The sequence below is a fragment of the Exserohilum turcica genome (assembly GCF_000359705.1).
Source record: "Exserohilum turcica Et28A unplaced genomic scaffold SETTUscaffold_2, whole genome shotgun sequence".
NCBI lineage: Eukaryota > Fungi > Ascomycota > Dothideomycetes > Pleosporales > Pleosporaceae > Exserohilum > Exserohilum turcicum.
Genome location: NW_007360025.1, coordinates 890,457 through 909,148, shown reverse-complemented (window position 1 = coordinate 909,148; position 18,692 = coordinate 890,457). Strand labels below are relative to the sequence as shown.

At 50.0% G+C, this 18,692-nt stretch overlaps 8 protein-coding genes across 8 annotated transcripts; 4 read left to right on the top strand and 4 right to left on the bottom strand.

Annotated features, from left to right (window-relative positions):
- Window positions 1-203: 203 nt before the first annotated feature.
- SETTUDRAFT_87999 (uncharacterized protein) lies at window positions 204-1,822 on the top strand (the record flags this gene model as incomplete). Its single annotated transcript, XM_008027158.1, has 4 exons — window positions 204-382; window positions 435-869; window positions 919-1,131; window positions 1,186-1,822. 4 exons carry the CDS (start codon window positions 204-206, stop codon window positions 1,820-1,822), a joined length of 1,464 nt encoding a protein of 487 aa, XP_008025349.1.
- A 502-nt stretch (window positions 1,823-2,324) lies between these two features.
- SETTUDRAFT_115223 (uncharacterized protein) lies at window positions 2,325-3,972 on the bottom strand (the record flags this gene model as incomplete). The annotated part of the gene is made up of 2 exons (XM_008027157.1): window positions 2,325-3,740; window positions 3,789-3,972. 2 exons carry the CDS (start codon window positions 3,970-3,972, stop codon window positions 2,326-2,328), a joined length of 1,599 nt encoding a protein of 532 aa, XP_008025348.1.
- A 1,515-nt stretch (window positions 3,973-5,487) lies between these two features.
- Window positions 5,488-6,642, top strand: SETTUDRAFT_31057 (carbohydrate esterase family 8 protein; the record flags this gene model as incomplete). Its single annotated transcript, XM_008026827.1, has 1 exon — window positions 5,488-6,642. One exon carries the CDS (start codon window positions 5,488-5,490, stop codon window positions 6,640-6,642), a length of 1,155 nt encoding a protein of 384 aa, XP_008025018.1.
- A 240-nt stretch (window positions 6,643-6,882) lies between these two features.
- Window positions 6,883-9,046, bottom strand: SETTUDRAFT_162920 (glycoside hydrolase family 16 protein). The gene is made up of 3 exons (XM_008027156.1): window positions 8,616-9,046; window positions 8,107-8,562; window positions 6,883-8,043 (listed from the first exon to the last, which is right to left on the bottom strand). The coding sequence occupies exons 1-3, from the start codon at window positions 8,734-8,736 to the stop codon at window positions 7,256-7,258; spliced, it is 1,365 nt and encodes a 454-aa protein (XP_008025347.1). The 5' UTR covers window positions 8,737-9,046; the 3' UTR covers window positions 6,883-7,255.
- Window positions 9,047-10,071: 1,025 nt separating this feature from the next.
- On the top strand, window positions 10,072-10,767 carry SETTUDRAFT_162919 (uncharacterized protein). Its single transcript, XM_008027155.1, has one exon. It carries the CDS (start codon window positions 10,265-10,267, stop codon window positions 10,481-10,483), a length of 219 nt encoding a protein of 72 aa, XP_008025346.1. The 5' UTR covers window positions 10,072-10,264; the 3' UTR covers window positions 10,484-10,767.
- Window positions 10,768-12,917: 2,150 nt separating this feature from the next.
- On the top strand, window positions 12,918-13,631 carry SETTUDRAFT_153524 (uncharacterized protein; the record flags this gene model as incomplete). Its single annotated transcript, XM_008027154.1, has 1 exon — window positions 12,918-13,631. The coding sequence occupies one exon, from the start codon at window positions 12,918-12,920 to the stop codon at window positions 13,629-13,631; it is 714 nt and encodes a 237-aa protein (XP_008025345.1).
- Window positions 13,632-13,723: 92 nt separating this feature from the next.
- SETTUDRAFT_153523 (uncharacterized protein) lies at window positions 13,724-15,248 on the bottom strand (the record flags this gene model as incomplete). Its single annotated transcript, XM_008027153.1, has 4 exons — window positions 13,724-14,181; window positions 14,234-14,487; window positions 14,536-14,918; window positions 15,045-15,248. The coding sequence occupies 4 exons, from the start codon at window positions 15,246-15,248 to the stop codon at window positions 13,724-13,726; spliced, it is 1,299 nt and encodes a 432-aa protein (XP_008025344.1).
- Window positions 15,249-16,235: 987 nt separating this feature from the next.
- Window positions 16,236-17,859, bottom strand: SETTUDRAFT_178730 (uncharacterized protein; the record flags this gene model as incomplete). The annotated part of the gene is made up of 8 exons (XM_008027152.1): window positions 17,748-17,859; window positions 17,649-17,698; window positions 17,570-17,598; window positions 17,349-17,518; window positions 17,012-17,301; window positions 16,674-16,958; window positions 16,450-16,623; window positions 16,236-16,403 (listed from the first exon to the last, which is right to left on the bottom strand). The coding sequence occupies exons 1-8, from the start codon at window positions 17,773-17,775 to the stop codon at window positions 16,236-16,238; spliced, it is 1,194 nt and encodes a 397-aa protein (XP_008025343.1). The 5' UTR covers window positions 17,776-17,859.
- Window positions 17,860-18,692: the final 833 nt, after the last annotated feature.

Genomic DNA, 18,692 nt, shown 5'->3' with positions numbered 1-18,692 from the left:
TTCGCCGCTGGAATCTCGGTTGAAGGGAATTTTCTGGTTTTCTGCTCCATGCGGCTAAGAGTCTTGGAAACGGTACTTATGCTTATTGCCTGCATTCGCTTGGGCTTTTAATCAACGTGCAAGCGAACCGGTTCCTGCAGACGCAGTGTGTCACGGCTATAATATACTGGTCAACCCCACCTCACCTCACTGTTTCCTGCACGATGGCGAACATGAGCTCAGCCGAGAAGGACTTCTACGTCCAGGACACATCGATATCCTCTCCTAGCTCAACAGATAAAGTTATCTACGATCGTGACGCTGAGCGTAAGCTTGTACGAAAACTTGACTTCAGAATCCTACCGGTACTATGGCTCCTGTATCTCGTAAACTTCATCGATCGGTAGGCTGCTTCCGTCGCTCTCACAGCTTCAGCGCTAACTGACTTGTTCTAGAGCAAATATTGGAAATGCGAAGATCCAGGGCATGGAAAAGGAGCTAAAACTCGTCGGCCAGCGCTTCAATATCGCCGTATGGGTGTTTAATCTCGGTTACCTTGTCGCTGGAATCCCACTGCAAATTGTTTTCAAGAAGTATGGGCCGAAGACTCTTTGCGTTATGATGTTCTTTTGGGGCATCACAGTCATTGGCTGTGGCCTCGTCAAGCGATGGGAAGAGCTAGTCGTGTGTCGTCTCCTTGAAGGCATTGCTGAGTCGGCCTACATTTCGGGATGCGCCTACTTGATCGGCGCCTACTATTCCAAGACCGAGTATCTCACACGCTATGTCTTCTTCTGTACAGCCGGCATTGTTGCCGGTGCCATCAACGGGTTCGTCTCGTCCTTGATCGCGAAAATGAATGGCACTGCTGGCTACAGTGCGTGGAGGTGGTGAGTACTCTGTAGATGCTTTTGAGTGACGCTAGCTAACTCTACAAAGGATTTTCATCATCGAGGGCTGCTTGACCATCGCGGTCAGCTTCGTCTGCTTGCCATTTGTACCACCTTTCCCACAGGACTGTAACTTCTTGTCCCCCGAGTACAAAGCTCTCCTGCTCGCACGGATCAAGGCCGACGGAGGTCATGTGGACAACGATGAGATTACCTTGAAGAAGGCTCTCGAATACCTGAAAGATTGGAAGATCTGGACTGGGTGAGCATACCGAGATCTCCTTCTACCAAAGTCCCATTACTAATAAGCCGACAGTGTTGTGATGAACCTCGGTGTCACCGAAAATGCGAACTCGCTCGCAAACTTTCAACCGACTATTCTCAAAGGCCTCGGCTACACGGCGACACAAGCGCAAGTCCACACCATTCCTGTGTACCTCGTTGGTGCCGTCTTCTCCGTCATATTCGCATATATGAGCGAGTTCCTGAAGCGCCGCTACTACTTCTACATCTTCGGCTGGTCGGTGCTCGCAGCAGGACTCGTAGTGGAGATTATACACCCATTGAATCCCAAGGTTCGATACATGGGCATGTTCTTCATTGCTAGCGGCTGCTATCTCGCGATGCCCATATCCATTATCTGGGTGTCCATGAACTGTGGGAGCGGGTACAAGCGCGCTGTGGCAATCGCAGCAATCATCAACTTTGGCACAGCCGGAGCTTTTGTCAGCTCAAACGTTTTTCTCTTCAAAGAGGCTCCCGTGTTTCGCACTGGCTTCAGCACAGGCCTGGGTCTAGCCTGCATGGGAGCTGTCGCCGCAACCATTACCTGGATCGGCTGCATGAGGGAGAACAAGAAGCGCGACCAGGAGAGGCTAAAGTTGCCAGAGGTCCTGGATGAGAGTATGGATCAGTTGGGCGATGAGCATCCAGACTTTCGGTTTGCGTTGTAGATAATTATAGAGATCTTACTTGCTGAAGGTCGCCGGTCCGACGAGGCATCCAAATATCATCCTTCATCGGCGTATGGTCGGCGTACCAGGACACCGTTTGTTGTATTCCGATTGCTTACATTTATTAATATCTTCGTAATTTTGAAGTTGAATAATACGAATAGTCTTGAAAGAAAGTTTGCCGTAGGTACATGGTACGGCGCTTATCGGTGATTTTTCGCGCAGTACATAAGTCATGGAATATCGTAAGCAGGTACGAACATTCATAAAAGGGGCCTCTATAGATGGTCACCTCAAACAGTAAAGTTTGTTTTTGAATTTGGGATTCGAGAAGACCAAGATAAGGAAAGGGGGCGTAGGAAGTCATAGTGTGTACTAGTGACTCGATATGCACTGCGCAGAGTCAAGATTCATGAATCAGGTAATTACCATTATATATCATGCTTGGCTGAGTGAGTACCTATATGACTCGTCCCATGCTGTGCCCTGATTGCCCTCATTAATCATTCGCGCTTAGTGTATACCTTGACATATCGCACATGCTCATTGCCCTGCGCATCTTCGTACCGCTCGCTAACAATCTTGTAGCCACCAAACTTTGGCCATAGTTTGGTCCAGCATGCCCAGTAGAATACGCCCAAGAGCAAAACGCCGACGCCGACGACCGGAAATACGTAGTAAGGGTAGCCATTAGCATTCCAGTCACCATCTGGTGGGATAAAGGGAACGATTACGAGGAAGACGTTAGCAGCGAAGTAGACCAGGGCGATGGGAAGATAGGTATGCCATGGGGACTCCCAGCGCTCCTTCTTCGAGTAGTGAAGATAGATGAGACCTGCAGTCACGAAACTGTTGATCCATGCTCCAGGGTAGGTATAGAGATCCGTGATAAAGTTGTATGCTGGGCCAGCGGGTGGCGCTACCAGAACGATGACAGTGATGAGCCAATGAAGAAACAAAGCAGTCGTAGGAGCATTAAAAGGCTTGTTCGACGCCCAGAATCGGCTCCAAGGTAACAAGCCCTCCTTTGCAAATTCCTGGTTCAGCCGCGAGTGCGCAAAGCTGACTGCAAGAACGTTACCCAGATTGCTAAGGGCGACGAAAGCCGGAAGACTACGTGCTCCGGCGCTGTTGCCGAAGACGTTACGGAAGAAGAGACCAGCAACGATGACCTCACTCTTTGCAAGCTGAGACTTGGGAATGGCGGCGAAGTAAGCCACGTTTGCAAGAACGTACAACACCGTGGTCCCACCGACGGCAAGAGGCGCAGACCAAGAGAGCGTCTTCCTGGGATTTCTGATCTCCCCCAGCACATAATTGGCATTCTCCCATCCCTTGTATGAGTAAATGATGCGGAGGAGAGCTTGGCAGTATTGGTATGCGCCTCCGCCGCCATAGCCATCGCCAACCTCGAGTCGGAACGCGTTGTCGAAGTTATGCGGCTGTTCGATCTTCAGATGGCCAGCAAGGGCAGCAAATCCAGAGCAGATGATGAACAGAAGGATGAAGACCTTGAATACGCCCAGGACGTTGAATAGGCGAATGCCCCATTTTGGTAATGTAGAATGGAGGACCACAGCAAAGGTTATGCAGCCAATACCAATGCCACGCGCCGTCCAGCCATCGGGCGACTCGGAACCAGACGCAAAAAGAACATAACGACCAAAGGCCAAGGAATTACCAGCCGAGAATCCAAGAAGAAGCATCTGCGAAGCCAGGACGCATGTTGCCATGTACTTTGGGTGGCGATAAACGCGCTCCAGATAGTTCTTTTCACCGCCGGACTTTGGTATCGCAAGACCGAACTCGAGAAAGACGGATAGCCCGCAAAAGGTCAGGACGCCGCCGATGATCCAGAGGAAAAGCGATACACCGACCGATCCGGTTACAGCAAATATGCCAGAAGGTGTGGAGAAGACTGATCTAGGTCAGTTTCGCGCTGATGCCATTTACTAGATATACTTACTACCAGTACCAATCATCTTGTTTAGGATAACGAAGACAGTCGCCGTGTACCCCAACTTTTGCGAATCATCGTAGACATACGCGTTGTCTTCCTGGACGCTGCCCTCCTCGTAAACGGGCGAGGGCGACACCTCATCGCGGCCATAATGCACTGCCCTCACTTCGTCGTCGGGTTTAGTCGCCATGACTGGGGCCAGGAGCAAGGTTTGCGTGTGTTAAGCAGCAGACTGCAGGAAGAATATAAAGTCCCATGGCAGCATGCCATGGCGCGATAAAGCCGGTCGGGCGTGCCACGGGGGATAAATTGCAATTTTTCTTTTGTATGTCGCGATCGACAATTTTGTAAGACTATTAGGCTTGAGTTACTCGCAGTGCCAGAGGCTGGCTTATACCAAGACACTACAATAGGAAGGCGAAGCAAGTCTGTTGGTTCAAGGTTCTTGGTATTACCTGTTGGCGACGTGCATCATCTGCCAGGGTGATGTCGTGATTGCTCGGCGCCATTAGCTTGTGGCGCACATTCTTGGCGTCCATGGCCTACGTTAAAACCAAGCATCCTGGCGGTAGAGGTTACACTGGAGGGCTATATTCGACAGGTGCTTATGGTTGTCAGATGGTCATTAGCTTGATTGCGGTTAGCTATTGCAGTCGCGTTAACGGTATGAGGCATGCAAATCAACTGCTTTTTGGTAGGCGCTTGGGTAGACGCGTGAGTAGATAAGGCATGCTTTTTGAGAAGGTTTGGTGCTTACATGCCAATCTGCGATGGGATTGTAGGAATGAAAGCATGGTGTTCATGGCGAAGACCGATTCAACGCGCCCTCTTGGTCACGTGACCAGCATGTAGCCCCACACAGGCCTTGCGATACCCTCTCCCCTCCCCTCCCCATCTGGACACCGCGCACTCGCATCCTCATGGCCCACTTTGTTGCTATCGTATCGGAACGTAGCAGCATAAAAATATGACTGCGTACGAAATACATCTCGTGTCCTTTTTGGCACGGCGACAACAAATTCCCGAACCGCCGACTGCCGAAGTGATTCCTTCGGAGTATTACTATTACTTGAGTTTTCAGGAAGGTCAGAGCAACAAGTGCTTATGTTGGACAGAAGATGTCACTATATGTGTGCATTGTCATCCAGTCCTCATCTACGTAATAAGTATTACCACTAGCCTGCAGAAGAAGTCTGCGCGCTGGGCACGCTTGATGCAAAGGCCTCCTAGCGCCATGGCCCACGAATCGCCATAGGCTTTGTTCAGACGTCTTAAAGAGTATGACAGAAGTGCTATTGTCCGGGGTATCCAAAACCTTTTTCGACGGCAACTAGAGCCCCTTTATACTTTTGGATACAGTGGGTTGTCAGATTTGGATGGGGCGATAGACACGGTCCTTGACCCCAATGCTCTGGCTAATTGGTGGATTATTCTTTGTCCATGATCCCCGCGTTCTCCCCGTGTCCCCATGCGGGTCATCCTAGCGTTCGGCGGAACTCTCGACAACCGTGATTGGAGGCATTGCAAAACAAACCACTAGTAAATGCCGTTATGGTTAAGACGACACCGAATCTCCGGAATTGCAGACATAAGCCCAAAAGGGTCCAAGTGTGCCAGGAGATATGTGTTCATAAATAGGAGCTGGTAGCCAAGCTTCAAAGCTTGCCCAAGCAAAGTCAATCTTGTACCTCCTCGGCTTTGTAACATGCGTTTAGCGATTGTGTGCGCCAGCCTGCTTCAGGCATGTGCGGCGTTATCCACGGTGGGCCGAAGAGCATGCCAGCACCCTACTCCCAAGCCCCTGGATGGATGTCCACCGAACACGCTCCTCGTTGGACGGGGAGGTGACTTTTCTACCATCCAGTCTGCGGTACTGAGTCTGCCAAACGATACGACGCCTTACCATATCCTTGTCCTTCCCGGCAACTACACGGAGCAGGTCAACGTTACACGCCCTGGGCCAGTCTACCTCTTTGGTCAAACCGCATTTCCGGCTGACCAGTCCAAGAATGCTGTCAATGTCATCTGGAGAAACGCCACTGGAGCTGGTTTATCCAAACTGGACAACGCCTACACATCCGTCCTCACGGTTGCGCCAACCTTCAACGCCAGTCTGACAGGTTCAGGCCCGACTGGCTTCCCCGTCCCCGCCGACACGCCCTTTGGCAACAACGACTTCCGGGCGTACAACCTCAACTTCATCAACGACTACAAGCCGTACTCGGCTGGGCCATCGCTCGCGGTATCCGTCAGCTACGCCAACGCGGGTTTCTACTACTGCGGTTTCTACTCGTACCAGGACACGGTGTACATTGGCAAGCTGGGCAACGCCTACTTCTACAAGAACGAGATTGCTGGCGAAACCGACTTCTTCTACGGCTTCGGCACCGCCTGGATTCAGTCCAGCCTCGTCACGCTGCGCAGCTGCAGCGGCGGCATCACCGCATGGAAGGGCACAAACACGACGTTTGAAAACAAGTACGGCGTGTACATCCATGACTCGGACGTTAGGAAGGCAAACGCCTCGCTTTCTATCCAGGGCCAATGCGCGCTTGGAAGGCCGTGGAACGCGCTGCATCGCTCCATCTTTGCCAACTGCAATCTCGATGATTCCATCCAGCCGAATGGATACATCAAGTGGGGCAAGAGTGATCCAAGGGTTGGTGTCAACACCACCATGGCCGAGTACAACGACTACGGGCCGGGATGGAACGAGACGGCAAGGCGGGAGAGTAACGTGACTATCGTCATGGGCTGGGACCAATACAAGAACTATTCCAGGATAGAGAAGGTGTTTCAGTATCCGTTTTCGGGTGAGTTTGGGAATACGGCTTGGATTGATCGACAGCCTGATCGGTAGATTGAGGGTGTTGATATGCAAATTTAACTTTGTGTCTGTGTTTCTCCTTCTCCTTCTCCTTCTTCTGCTTCTTCTCATCTGCTTTTTTCCATCACCCCGACAGCCCCATAACTCTTGCATGGCAAAACAAGCTATAGCAACATCATAGCATACTTGCTTTTCCTTCTCCGCCCAAGACAAGGATCATGGCAACAGAAATCAGGAAAGAGAGAAGGGCAAGAGGGAGGTGGTCAAGACGGAAGATTACAAATTACTATGGTGGGCTATGGCTGAGTAATTACGACTATGGCATTACACAAAGGGGTACCATTAGTTTACTTCTTCTTCTTCATCCTGCGTCTCTGTCCGTTGGTGTTTCCTGTTGCTACTGACCGCCTGTCTCGCCATGACCCTTTGTTCATGCAAGGGATAGGAGAGTGCGTACTGAAATATGAACGTGGATAATAAGGAGTGGCAAAGAAAAGAGGAAATTAAAACAGTAGGTATCAAGCTCAAACTCCTCAGTCTACCAAAAAAACAATGGTTGGAAACAAAAGCACCAGAGAAACGGTCATGAATTGCCGATATGGGAGGACATGGGCAAAAAGAAAGAAAGAAAAGGAACTTGAGGGGATTACAAAACAACTAATCCCAAAACAGCAACGACAATGGCGCAGACGGAGCCACCCATACAGGAAAGGCCGGGCTGGACAGTTGTTGCAGCGCCCGAATGTCCAGTGCTGCTGCCACCCTGGACAAAGTCACCTCCTCCCTGGCTGCTGCCACTGCCGCCATTGCTGCCAGCCACACTCGTTGCTTGTTGTGCAAAGCCCGGTGCATTGGAGGCAGAAGCAGCGGGAGCGTCACCGGCATCATGTGCGCTACCACCGCCAGGGTTTCCACCTGGCACCATGGCCACAGCCGATGTTTGAGTGCCCTTTTGTTCCTCACCGGGGTCCGTTCCTGTACCCATGAGCGAGCCGAGAACGACTACATCGTCGGTGATGGCAACGGTATTGTTAGTGCCTGCTTCGTCGGTGTACTTGTAAGTCTTTTTTCCCTTGATCTGCGCAGCTGGTGGTGGATCGTAGCATTCAATGGAGACTTCAGAGAAGCGGGCAGCATAGTAGCCGTTGGTCATGTAAGGACTGTTCCAATCGATTTCACCGCCAGCCCATTCGATAGTGCCTTTTGCGTTGCTAGGGAGACCTGCGGGCCAGAGTGAAAGCATGACGCGCGCGGGAGTTTGCGGGAAGTCGAAGCGGTTCGCGGTTGCGTTCCAGGTATCAGTGCGCTTGAGGGTGCGCAGGTCGTTGCCGTCGATGGACCACGTAAGTGTGTCCTCTGTCCAGTCAATGCAGTATTCGTGCTCTGTCGAGACAGTGTCGCCACCAGCTACCGTGAGATTCTTGCCATTTGTGTCTGATTTGATAGTCAGTATCCATGCGAAAGCAAAAAAATTAAAATTGCGCAAAGCCGACTTACAAACAGTCACGCCCTGGGAGTAATAATTTGACTGGACGTGTCCAGTGTCCACACCAACCCACTCAAAATCAATCTCGTCCTTGACATCTGACATAAGAATAAAGGCAGTGACGACACCCTTGCCCTGGGCGGTGCTAAGCTTGGAGCAAATTTTGCCGTACCAAACGTAGTGTGTCGATGCCAACAGCGTTCCCACTGTTCCTTGGGCCATGGTCAAGAGTGTTGACTTCTTGCCCGTCTTGGGATCTGTGTATATGGTGGGGTCGCCCTGCGACTGCCAGTTGATTTTGGAGGCATCGCCGAGGTACTTGTCAATCGACTGGACATCGTCGAGGCTATCGAGCGTGTATGTGCCGGATTGGCACACGGGGCCGGGGACGCACGAGTCAAAGGAATTGGACATTAGAGGATCGCATCCGCCAAGGCAGAAAGCGCCGACACCGCAGTCGCCGTATACTGCACAAGTGTTAGCATGATGGACCGGCTCTCCCAGATGGCGCAATACGCACGCGAGCAGCATGGCGTCTCTTTGGGGCAATGGCTATCCTTTGTGCATTTGGCACCGTCTGCATATGCGACGCCTGCAAAAGCGGCGGCAGCAATGGCAGTGGAGAGGACGCGTCGGACCATGGCTCGGGCCGTTTTGGCAGTGCGCAATGTCGTGTCGTGTAAGCTGATGTGCGATAGGCGAGTCGGACCGCAGTAAGATGGCTATCGCATTCGTCGGTAGGCACTCGTTCCTGTGGTTTTATGACGACAGATGGTAAGCACGATGGTGATCGGCGTAAGGGTTGCGCCGGGGTGAAGGACAGCGGCAGCGAGGAGTCGTCGCAAAGCAAGAGGGTGGCGGTATGATGCGCCGACTATGCAATGGGCCGGTTTCGGGTAGCGAGCGTGGGTGAAGAAAAGAAAAAACAGGCAGGCGGGCGGGTTGGCAAAGCGAGAGAGGCGCCAGGAAGAGAGGAGAGAAGAAGCCAGGCATCCACGGGCGGCCAGCTGCTCTTGAAGAAGGGGCATCTGGGGTACCAAATGTGGCGCATCCATCGGGGATTGCGCCATGCCACATGCGAGGGCGGGCTAGCTGCATCAGGCCGGTTCCATGGGCTGGTGCATCTCGTACTATCGAAGAAGCAGCTGGCTACACCATGCCAGCAGGCCGTCGAGGCCATCGAGACTGCCGCTGCAGCCGGCGTGTGTCGTCGACGGCGCGCCATGTGCCAGTGCCAGCAGTGTCTTTTTGCCGTCGTGTCGTCGTGCCGTCGTGGTGTTGTGCTACGCTGCCATTTGCCATGTGCCATTTGCCATTTGCCACTCCGCTGCCGCTCCTGCTGCAATCTTCTGCTCAGCTCCTTCGCGCCTTCCCAATCCATCCACGCGCTAATAATTCTGGAACACGCTGCACACCCGTTTTGCTCTCTTTTTGCCGCCCTCACTGCGACGCCCACACTTCCACTTCCACTTGCACCTCCACCTCCACCTCCACTTGCACCCGCGGCCACCTCGACATTGCTGTTCCCCTCACGTTTGGACAGCCTCGCCGTCCCATGACGTCGCCATCCCTGTGCGACAGGCTGTTAGCTGCATCGTGCAACGGCCCTGCTTTTTTTTGCGGGGATTGTGTCTCTGCACATCCCTGGAATCCACAACAGCCGAGCACGTGCGCCTTGCATCGCCCCCTCGTCCCAGCTGAACATGGCCGGTACTTTCCAGTCCCTCTATTCCCGCTTGGAAACAGACAAACCGCCGGGTGCACATGATCAAAACGCCCTCGTATGAGACATGGACCCGCGCCTCTCACGCGGGCTATGCTTTTGCCTGGGCGCCTACTCCACCAATGTCGCATCAGAGGCTGTGTCGTCGTCTTGGTCCAACGGCTCGGCCATCGTACCCGCAGCGCTTTTCCTGGCTGTCTCTCTTCTTTTCGGCCCAACAAGTCTCTGAGCCATTTTACACCTCGACGGCTTTAATATAGCCCAGCCATCCTTGCAGCTGCCAGCGCCACAGAAGATGCACGGCCCCTTCTCCGCATCCACCGTTTCCAGTCACCGGTCCATTGGAGTGCAATCGTTCCCCTCGGCTCCCTGTGGTACGCCTAAAGTCCTGGTCCAAGTCCAAACACGTTTCCATCTATCTGCATCGATAAACCACGCAAACGAACATGGCAGGGATTGCGGCGCGCACAAAAGGCCTCAAAGTGACCAGCAGTCTTGAAATCTCGACATCTCGCGTCATCTTACAAGCTACGGGGAGTACAGCGAGCGGTGGTTTCTGCTCTTTGTTCCATCGTTTCAATGCTAGCTGCAAGTCACCAGCAAATACGCCATACGGATTCTCTCCTTCAATAGAAACAGAGTCCACGTGCTGGCATCCAACTTGACAACTTTTCGTCACTGTGAGAGAATCAAGCAGGAATGGGTACAAAAGAGTACCATGGCCACCGTCCTGCTCATTGAATACAAAGGCTATCGCCCAGATAGCGAAGAGTAGCCAATACCTGAGAACAGGCCTGCGTTACAACGACATCATCTGACTCGGAATATGTCTAGATGCCACCGCTTCAATCAATACCCTAAGCGTAGATGAAACACCATTTCGATATTGCACTTTTCCGTTCCAGCCCTACGCAAACATTAAGAACAAATGCCGCAACTACACGCTAAACTTTTTTCAATATCCTCTCATCAAGTAAGACCAAGTCAGACTGCAGACTCGATGAATTCCAATCAAGCATCTTTGGCTTACGCCGCTTTGCACGACTACAACTCAAGACGAAGCCAGAACAAAATCCGAGTATGCGACTTCATCAAGCCATCATCCGCATCCCTCGCATTCACCAATTCTCCAACATGACTGTATCTTACATACCATGCATGATATACTATTGGACGAAGAGCATCTTGGATCGATAGTGGATATTGCCGTCTGTGACATTGTTACCAAAACACTGTATCCACTCTCTACCACCCAGGGTCCACGGTCTGGCCCACTTCGCCGAGTCAGCCTCGCACATGGTTTTTTCTAGATGTTATTTCAATACATTGCGCTAACCTGCAATAACATTTTTGGAAACTAGTTTAACACAAACTAATTACTGAAGATAAACTGGAAACCAGAAACAAAGGAATAGGGCTATACCCTATGTCATCTCAACCTTGCTCCTCGAAACACTCGCAAGCTGAAGAGTGGCGAGTGACCCACGATTCTGTGTAGTTTGCGCACCGACGCTTAACGTATTAACAAAGAAACTATGTTAATAGCCAGTTGCTAGGTCACCTCGAACCATTGCATAAAACCTGACAATAACAAGCCACATTACTCGAGAAAACCATTATTCAGGAGAATGATACACACATTAAGTTGAAATCGACGTGTAATAAAGTAAATTCATATGACTGATTAGTAGTTTGCCATCTCATAAAAGGAGAGGGTAGGGACAGGATGTTGAAGTATGAAGTGTAAGAGTTTCGAGGCTAGAGACCCACGGGCGAATTTCTAAACCTAATGTTTCTGACACACGTATCCATCTCAGCATATCCTTTACATGTTCATTGGCAAAAAAGGATCTGTAGAGCATTCGCAGTATTAAGTTATGATTGGGCCGAATAATCTGAGAACACTGACTTAGATCAGTGCTAGGTTGTATAGATAACGCCTACGTAATCTAGGTATCCTTGACCTGTGTAGAGCTATCTGGGTAAAAGTAGTGCTTACTTGACAAACTTTAGTGTAAAATTAGTACACGGTGAGTGGTACGAAAGCCACAAATACCGTGACTACCACTGTAGGATCCATGCAGACCTTACCCTAGCCGCTTTGCAGTTAATAATCATCACAAACTTTATCAGTACGTTGTGAGCAAGACCGAGATGCGACATCTACGGAACGGGACGACCCTTATACAGGACGGGGATTTGTGTTGGCCTCTGATAGTTTACATACATCGAGTGCTAGGCTTACCTGCTCATAGCTTACGTTTACTGAGATGTCGCTTCTCTATCTGTGACTTTCGAACATGTGTATATTCTTCGTTGAGCGAACTATTCTTGTTATCATATCTGCAGCTGCTACGCGATGTACCTTTCAGAATCGAGGTAGTCTTGCTGCTATACTGTGCGAAGGAACCAATCACGTCACTAGAACATAGGCTTACTCTTCGCCCCCCGTCCGTCTTTCACCCCGGCATTCTTATTTAAATTACCCAAGACTCCTTTTGGATGGCCGGGGAAAACATTCTAAATAGTATAAGTGCTTATCAGCGTCTGATACTTTTGCTTTATTGACTATCTTGCGTTGGTTTCGTCAATTTTGCCCACAACAATCTTTCTCTTGCTACAATCAACAGCAAAAACGCCCCGCGATTCCGCGCGACAACATAAATTCAATTGCGCCTAGTCACAATGGTGGAAATTGCGACGTTCCCATGAATATGAGGATGGAATATCATGGCCGTTCGGTCGCAATAATTCGTGGTCGCGCTAAGTAACACCTGACGCACGTGACCGTCATTCACAACTGCAGTTCTTTTCTACGCACCACTGCAAGTTTCCATGCATGTCTTGCCCTGTTCCCGGTACAGGCGGGTTTTCAAAAAGACCGACGACAGCTGTATGACGCGTTGTGAGTGACGACTGCTTGGCCTCTCGGAAACGCGCGGACGAAATACCCGTAATCAAGCAGTAAGCCGCGGTACTATACAAATTTTATGCAAAAAAACCCCTGCCATCCCAGCTCTATTTCTGAACCCTATTGCAACACCCTATCAACCTCCGAGTCCCAGTTTTATCATACCGATCTCAACATCCGTTTCCTGCATGTCATACCTCCTCCACGGCAGCACCTCTCACACAGGCATGGGCTGGGTCGACCTTGTACCCCGCTGTGGACGCCTTTACATTGGCGGCCTATACGCCTTGTATCACACGGATCTCATCGAAGCTGCTGGTATCACGCATGTGCTATCTGTAATTGACTACGAAACCTTGCTGCCCGATCATTTCAGGCATTTAAAACGTTTTCATATCAGGGCCGAAGATCACCCCAACACAAACCTTCTGCAATACTTCGAATCAGGCGTGCAATATATTGATGAAGCTCTAGCTTCGTCGTCATCTTCGTCACGAATCACCAACAATGGCTCAGCGTCAGACGCTAAAGTCTCACCTCATCCTCCATCCCAAAATCAAGACTCAGGGACCCGAGGCGGTGTGTTTATCCACTGCGCCATGGGCAAGTCGCGATCTGCGACCCTGGTTTGTGCGTATCTGATCTGGAAATATCATGCTTCTCCTGCAGCGGCGTTGGAGCAGCTTTGCGAGGGAAGACCAATTTGCGATCCGAATCCAGGCTTCAATGAGCAACTACGAGTTTGGAGCGACATGTGCTGCGCTAAAACCAAGGAAGAGAAGAAAAAAATATACGAGAATTGGGAACAAGAAAGGTTTACCGGCGAAGTGTGGGACTGGGAGACTCGGGTCAAAGAACAGGAAGCAGAGGAAGCAAAGAGTATGCGAGCTTCCAAGCTTTAAGTATTGAGACGTGTCATTTGAAGGCTCTATGGTTCGAATAATACAGCTGCTTCCTTCATGGCTCAAGCCTCAGCATCCCATCTCTTTGCGGCTCATGGCTTGGGTTTGAAGCATTCCAGCCACTCTGTCAAAGCGCTCTTGAAAAGCTCTTGGGCCACAGCTGAATCAGGAACATCATAAATGTCATCTCTGAGGTCGGTGACCTGTACTCCATCTTTCAGCACTATACCAAACACCTTGTTCGGGCCAGTGCTCTCTCCGCACTTTGGAATCTTTCGTGTTATTTTAACGCCCTTGGGCGCATAGGATTCTTCAGATGCGATGGAAACTATCCTCCAAGGATCGAGTTCACCAACCGCAAAGAAAGTGTTTGAAGGGCGAATAGACCATCCACCATAGGCAGCATTAGTTTTGTCGACATTGGTCGTCGTTGGAAGAAGATCAGCGGGCGCATTAGGGAAATACGATGGGCATGCCGACATCGAGTATTCCAACGTAAGATACTTGGAGACAAGTTGGTGGGGGCCTAGGTTGGCGCCTAAGTACAATCCTGTGCTCGTTAGTATTGCCTCGTAGGTTCTAGCGAATGACTTGGAACATACCTGTTTCTAAACAAGTTTGCCAGTTGGAGGCGATTGAGGTGGGGTCGGTAGCGAAGCCGTCTAGCTGGCACTCGTCTGATCTTGTGGTCAAAGAGCCTGAACAGTTGAGCGGCAACTGTCCGTTGACCATGTCCACAAACCATGGGTATGCAGCCCATCTGTCTACCACCCATTCGGCGCCTTTTACCGAAGCCCAACCACCCGCTGGTGCCGTTTTGTTTGTTTCAGGCTCAATCTCCATCCAGCTACAGAATCTCCGGAATCCCCAAGTGGAAGTAACGTCTATGCCCCAGCCCTGTCACTGCCAGGTTACGATAGAAAGAGCGGTGGCAAATCCACTATCTGAGCCGTTGACTCCTAAACCCAGGAATTTCTCTTTCAATTTTTGCGTTTGCTCCGGTTTGCCCTGATCAAGTACTCCGTCAATGTGTCGGACCGCAGCCTGTATATCCGCAGTGCAATTTCCATATCCCAGGGAGTTCAAGCCTTTCCAAATTGGATCATACCAGGCGCTCGCGTCGATTCTGAATTCGACGGGAGCTGATGAAACCCACGACGCGTATATGGTATCAGGGTACAATCTGCGCATCTGTGCAGCCCTAAATCCTGCATACGAGGGACCGACATAAATCCATGGTGTCTTGTTAGGAGTGAGTGTCTCCTTGATGCCTGAGACTTTGAACCGCTTCGCAAAATAATCAATATCTCATAGTGATTGCGCTATCGTTAAGAATTGGAAGTCCTCTATTGGTGTGCTTGAGTTGATGGGCATAGGTGTCGATGCGCCGTAGTATCGGTGCTCCAATATGACGCCAATGCCGTTGTACTGTCTGTAGAGTTGCTTGAAAACGCTTTGGTCGTTCGACAGCATATCCGGAGCAACACCCGATGCATCTTGTTGACCCGTATCGTAGATGAACACGGGACCACCGGGTTTATATGCACTCTTGTTGACCCAGTACCGGTTGCGAAAATGCTTCTGTCCCTTTGACGAACCGAAGTGATCGAGAGGCATTTGTATCCACTCCGTTTTCAGTTGATCATCGTTTTGTGCCGCCCTGGAAGATTTGCGATGCGGAAGGAGGGCATTGGTGCCTTGAAGGAGCGCGAGCACGAGCACCGCTGCCGAAGCTAAACTCCGCATGGTGAAGGTAGAACTGGGTAGGAAAATGAAGCAAAAGAAACAACCAGCGAAATTGCTGGAGAGTAGATGTCAAGTCTCACAGACCCAAGGCAGCTGCTTGCGTGCTGCAAGGACAGAGGTGGCGATAGTAGTAGTATTTGTAGCTTACAATGACATATTATATATTACATGAACATATAGCTATGGAAAAATCCAATCGCCGAGTTCTACTACATGCTGATTACAGACCCCGGCTATTATTCGTATCTCGGCGTCATTTGCGGTAGCAACCCTGAGTTAACCCCTAAAATCTTATGAATTTTTTCAATTTAAGCTGCATAATGACACGTACGATTCACCGCCGTAATACTTTATTCTCAAAGAGAAAGTAGTAACCAAAAAAACTTGATTCGAAGCAGTAGGAAACGCATGCGTTGGTCAACCGTTGCGGAGCAGAGCCTGTCGGTGTCAATCACGAAGGAAACGCCTTTGCCGCATCAATCGGATGACTTCCCTTTTTTTTTTTTTTTTAGCTTGGTGACACTGCATGCCTCCCAGTCAAGTTAACGCATCACCCATATAGTTTGCAAAATAGGTGGAACCAGGAAGGTCACCGAACCAGTAATACGAAACAAAAAAAATCCCCTGTATATTCAAACGTGTACGGATCTTGACGGAATTCATGGAGCCATTTCCTATCCTAGCACGTCTATAGAATACACATATCTTAATTGCATAAATGACCTCACTATTGTATACAAAGCTTCCAAAAGCCTGGTGGCTTTCAGACCATTGGAGTGTTTCCACGCCATCCGTGCCGTCTGACATGCGGAAGCGGCACCCAAAATTTCCGACTTTTCCGACTCACCACATGGGAGGCTAGCGTCGACACAGCCATCTTTGTCTCAAGACCCAAATACCAAGAGTTAGCGCTGTCAGGGGTATTGCAATCGCCCAATAGATCCAGAACTTCTCGGATATCGACCAACGACCCGCCCGCCCGTCTTCAGGCGGTGTGTAGTTGAAGAAGCTCATGCTGAATATGGCCTGCAAACCAATCAGCAAAGGCCCACGGTTATTTCGCAAGCCTTACAGAGAGAAACGTCGGCGGCAGGAAAAACATGGTCACCACAGCGATTGTTCTCATCGCACCGCTGTCTTCCCTTGCTGCCGCTCCAAGCTGCTTCATGATTTGACTGTCGTATCTTGCAGCTTCACCCAATCCCGTCATGATCTGGCTATCGCGCTGTGCAATCATATTGTATGCCTTAAGCTCGTAAGTATTAAATTTTGCCGAGAAAAATGCATATGCCTTACAAGTGCAATCTCGCTTTGCAATCGCTCCTTGTTCGACTGGGCTCGTAAGCTAAGATTCTGGAGCATGCGCAATTGCAAATCAAGCTGCCTATTGACCGATTCAAATGATTCTTGCACACCCCTTAGCTTTGCAGATGCCCTCTTCGTCTCGTTGGTAGTTTGCTGCTGGATGCTACCCAATGTCTCTATCGCTACGCTAAGAGTCTCCGAGGAATGGCTGGCATGTCTTGCTGCCTCATGAAGCAATGTGAAATGAGTTGCATCACGTGTCGAACGCGTACGATCCTACAGCACGTGTTAGTCTCATAAGCGCGCCCTGTAATACAGATATCGCATACCATTTCGGCGTGGCGTATGACGTCGCGAATAGACCATACTGATTGATCATATATCATGACGAGGACTTCTATCAGGGGTACCAGTAAGGATCCGGGCTGAGATCCTTGTATCTCAGACCACATGTGACCCAGGTTCTGATAGAGATGGTTTTGGAATGAAGCGTCTACTCCTATGCATAGCACAACGATGCTTTTGTAATCCCATCGATAGCAAAATGTCATCTCGTGCCACTTGTAATGCATCCCATCATTAACATAGGCCACTTTGGCCAGCAAGCGAAACCACATGTCTGGGAGAAGTCAGTTGTGATGGTGCCTAGACTGTACGTGCTCTCACAAAAAGATGCTGGGCGGCCATCTGCACTTGGCAATTCTTTGAAAGCAAAGAACCCGTTTGAGCGCCTATATACGTCCGCAAGAAGGTATCGCGGAATCTGAAAATATTGAATGATCTCTGGTGACAATGGTTCGCCTGCATTGCTGGAGAAGGGATCTTCCTGCATCAACCTAATATCTCGTAAATGCCCATAGTAAATGATCTGGATGGTGAGAAAGTACAGGTATTCCGTTCCTGCATGACTTTGATCCTATTTTAGTAATTAGCCATGGTTGCAATGGCGCAGGAAAGGAATCATACGCTGAGATAGTTATCTAGCCGTACAGTACAGGGGCTCCAGCGTCCTGAAGCTACTCAACAATTACCTTGCTGTCCAAGCAACTCTACAAGCATTCTTACATAGTCTTAGTGAATGAATGAAATCCATTTGAGGTCCCCAGGCGTGTTTCGTGCTCAAACACGACACAGAGACAGGATGCCAATTTATTGCGGTAATGTTTGCAGAAACTGACAATGCCACCACGATTGCGCGGATAAATGCATGGAAAAACCGGTCAATTTTGAAGGAGCTGCATGCTGGCGAGGCTACCCAATCAATGTTCTTATCCGCCCCGTCTCCACGACTTGTCAGCGCTTAGGTAGGATGCAATCACCTGCATCAATAGACACCTCACATTCCGGTCGCCTATGGTTTCGCTTCATCAGCTCCCACTTGTTTCACCTTGGGAAAAAGAGCCACTCTGAGGCTGAGAGATAGCCGCTGGATACTTATGTGTTGCGACAGCTCCCCTGTGGGAAAGAACGGTTCCTATAAATAACGAAGTCGCTACGTAGTGCGCAAGCACCTTTCTTGATTAAATTAGCTTACAGTAGAACATTATATAACGTGGTTCACAAGTGAGTCGCTAACCCAAGCGAGTCGCTAACGCCCCACCAGCCCATCAACTTCATCACTATAACGCGTGATGTCTTAACAACGCAACCGTCTATTAATATATTCTAAATCTAATCTTTAACTTGCTCTTTTTAACGTCTAGTTGCAACGTGTTTAGAGTGTAAACTGTGCTGCTACTATCTACAACGTCCCACAAAGAACTCTATCTGATCAACGCGCTAGAAAGCGCCCTCGACGCGACTGCGAGCCGAAATCGAAGCGTCTAGATAAGCTACAGTGCCCGTGCACCAGATGAGCACCATCGCCAGTTGAGCACCCCCAACAACTCAATATAGTCAACAAGATGAGGCTGCAGAGCCACCACAAATCGTAATAAAATTGCGCAAAGCTAGGATTATACTATATACAGGCCTACGAAAGTTTTGGCTTATTCAGAAATTTTTTTGGAG

Coding starts and splice junctions, on each gene's coding strand:
- SETTUDRAFT_162919 (XM_008027155.1), top strand. CDS start 10,265: ATGGCAGGGATTGCGGCGCGCACAAAAGGCCTCAAAGTGACCAGCAGT.
- SETTUDRAFT_162920 (XM_008027156.1), bottom strand. CDS start 8,736: ATGGTCCGACGCGTCCTCTCCACTGCCATTGCTGCCGCCGCTTTTGCA. Junction 8,563..8,615: donor AGAGACGCCATGCTGCTCGC/GTGCGTATTGCG, acceptor ACACTTGTGCAG/TATACGGCGACTGCGGTGTC. Junction 8,044..8,106: donor CTCCCAGGGCGTGACTGTTT/GTAAGTCGGCTT, acceptor CTATCAAATCAG/ACACAAATGGCAAGAATCTC.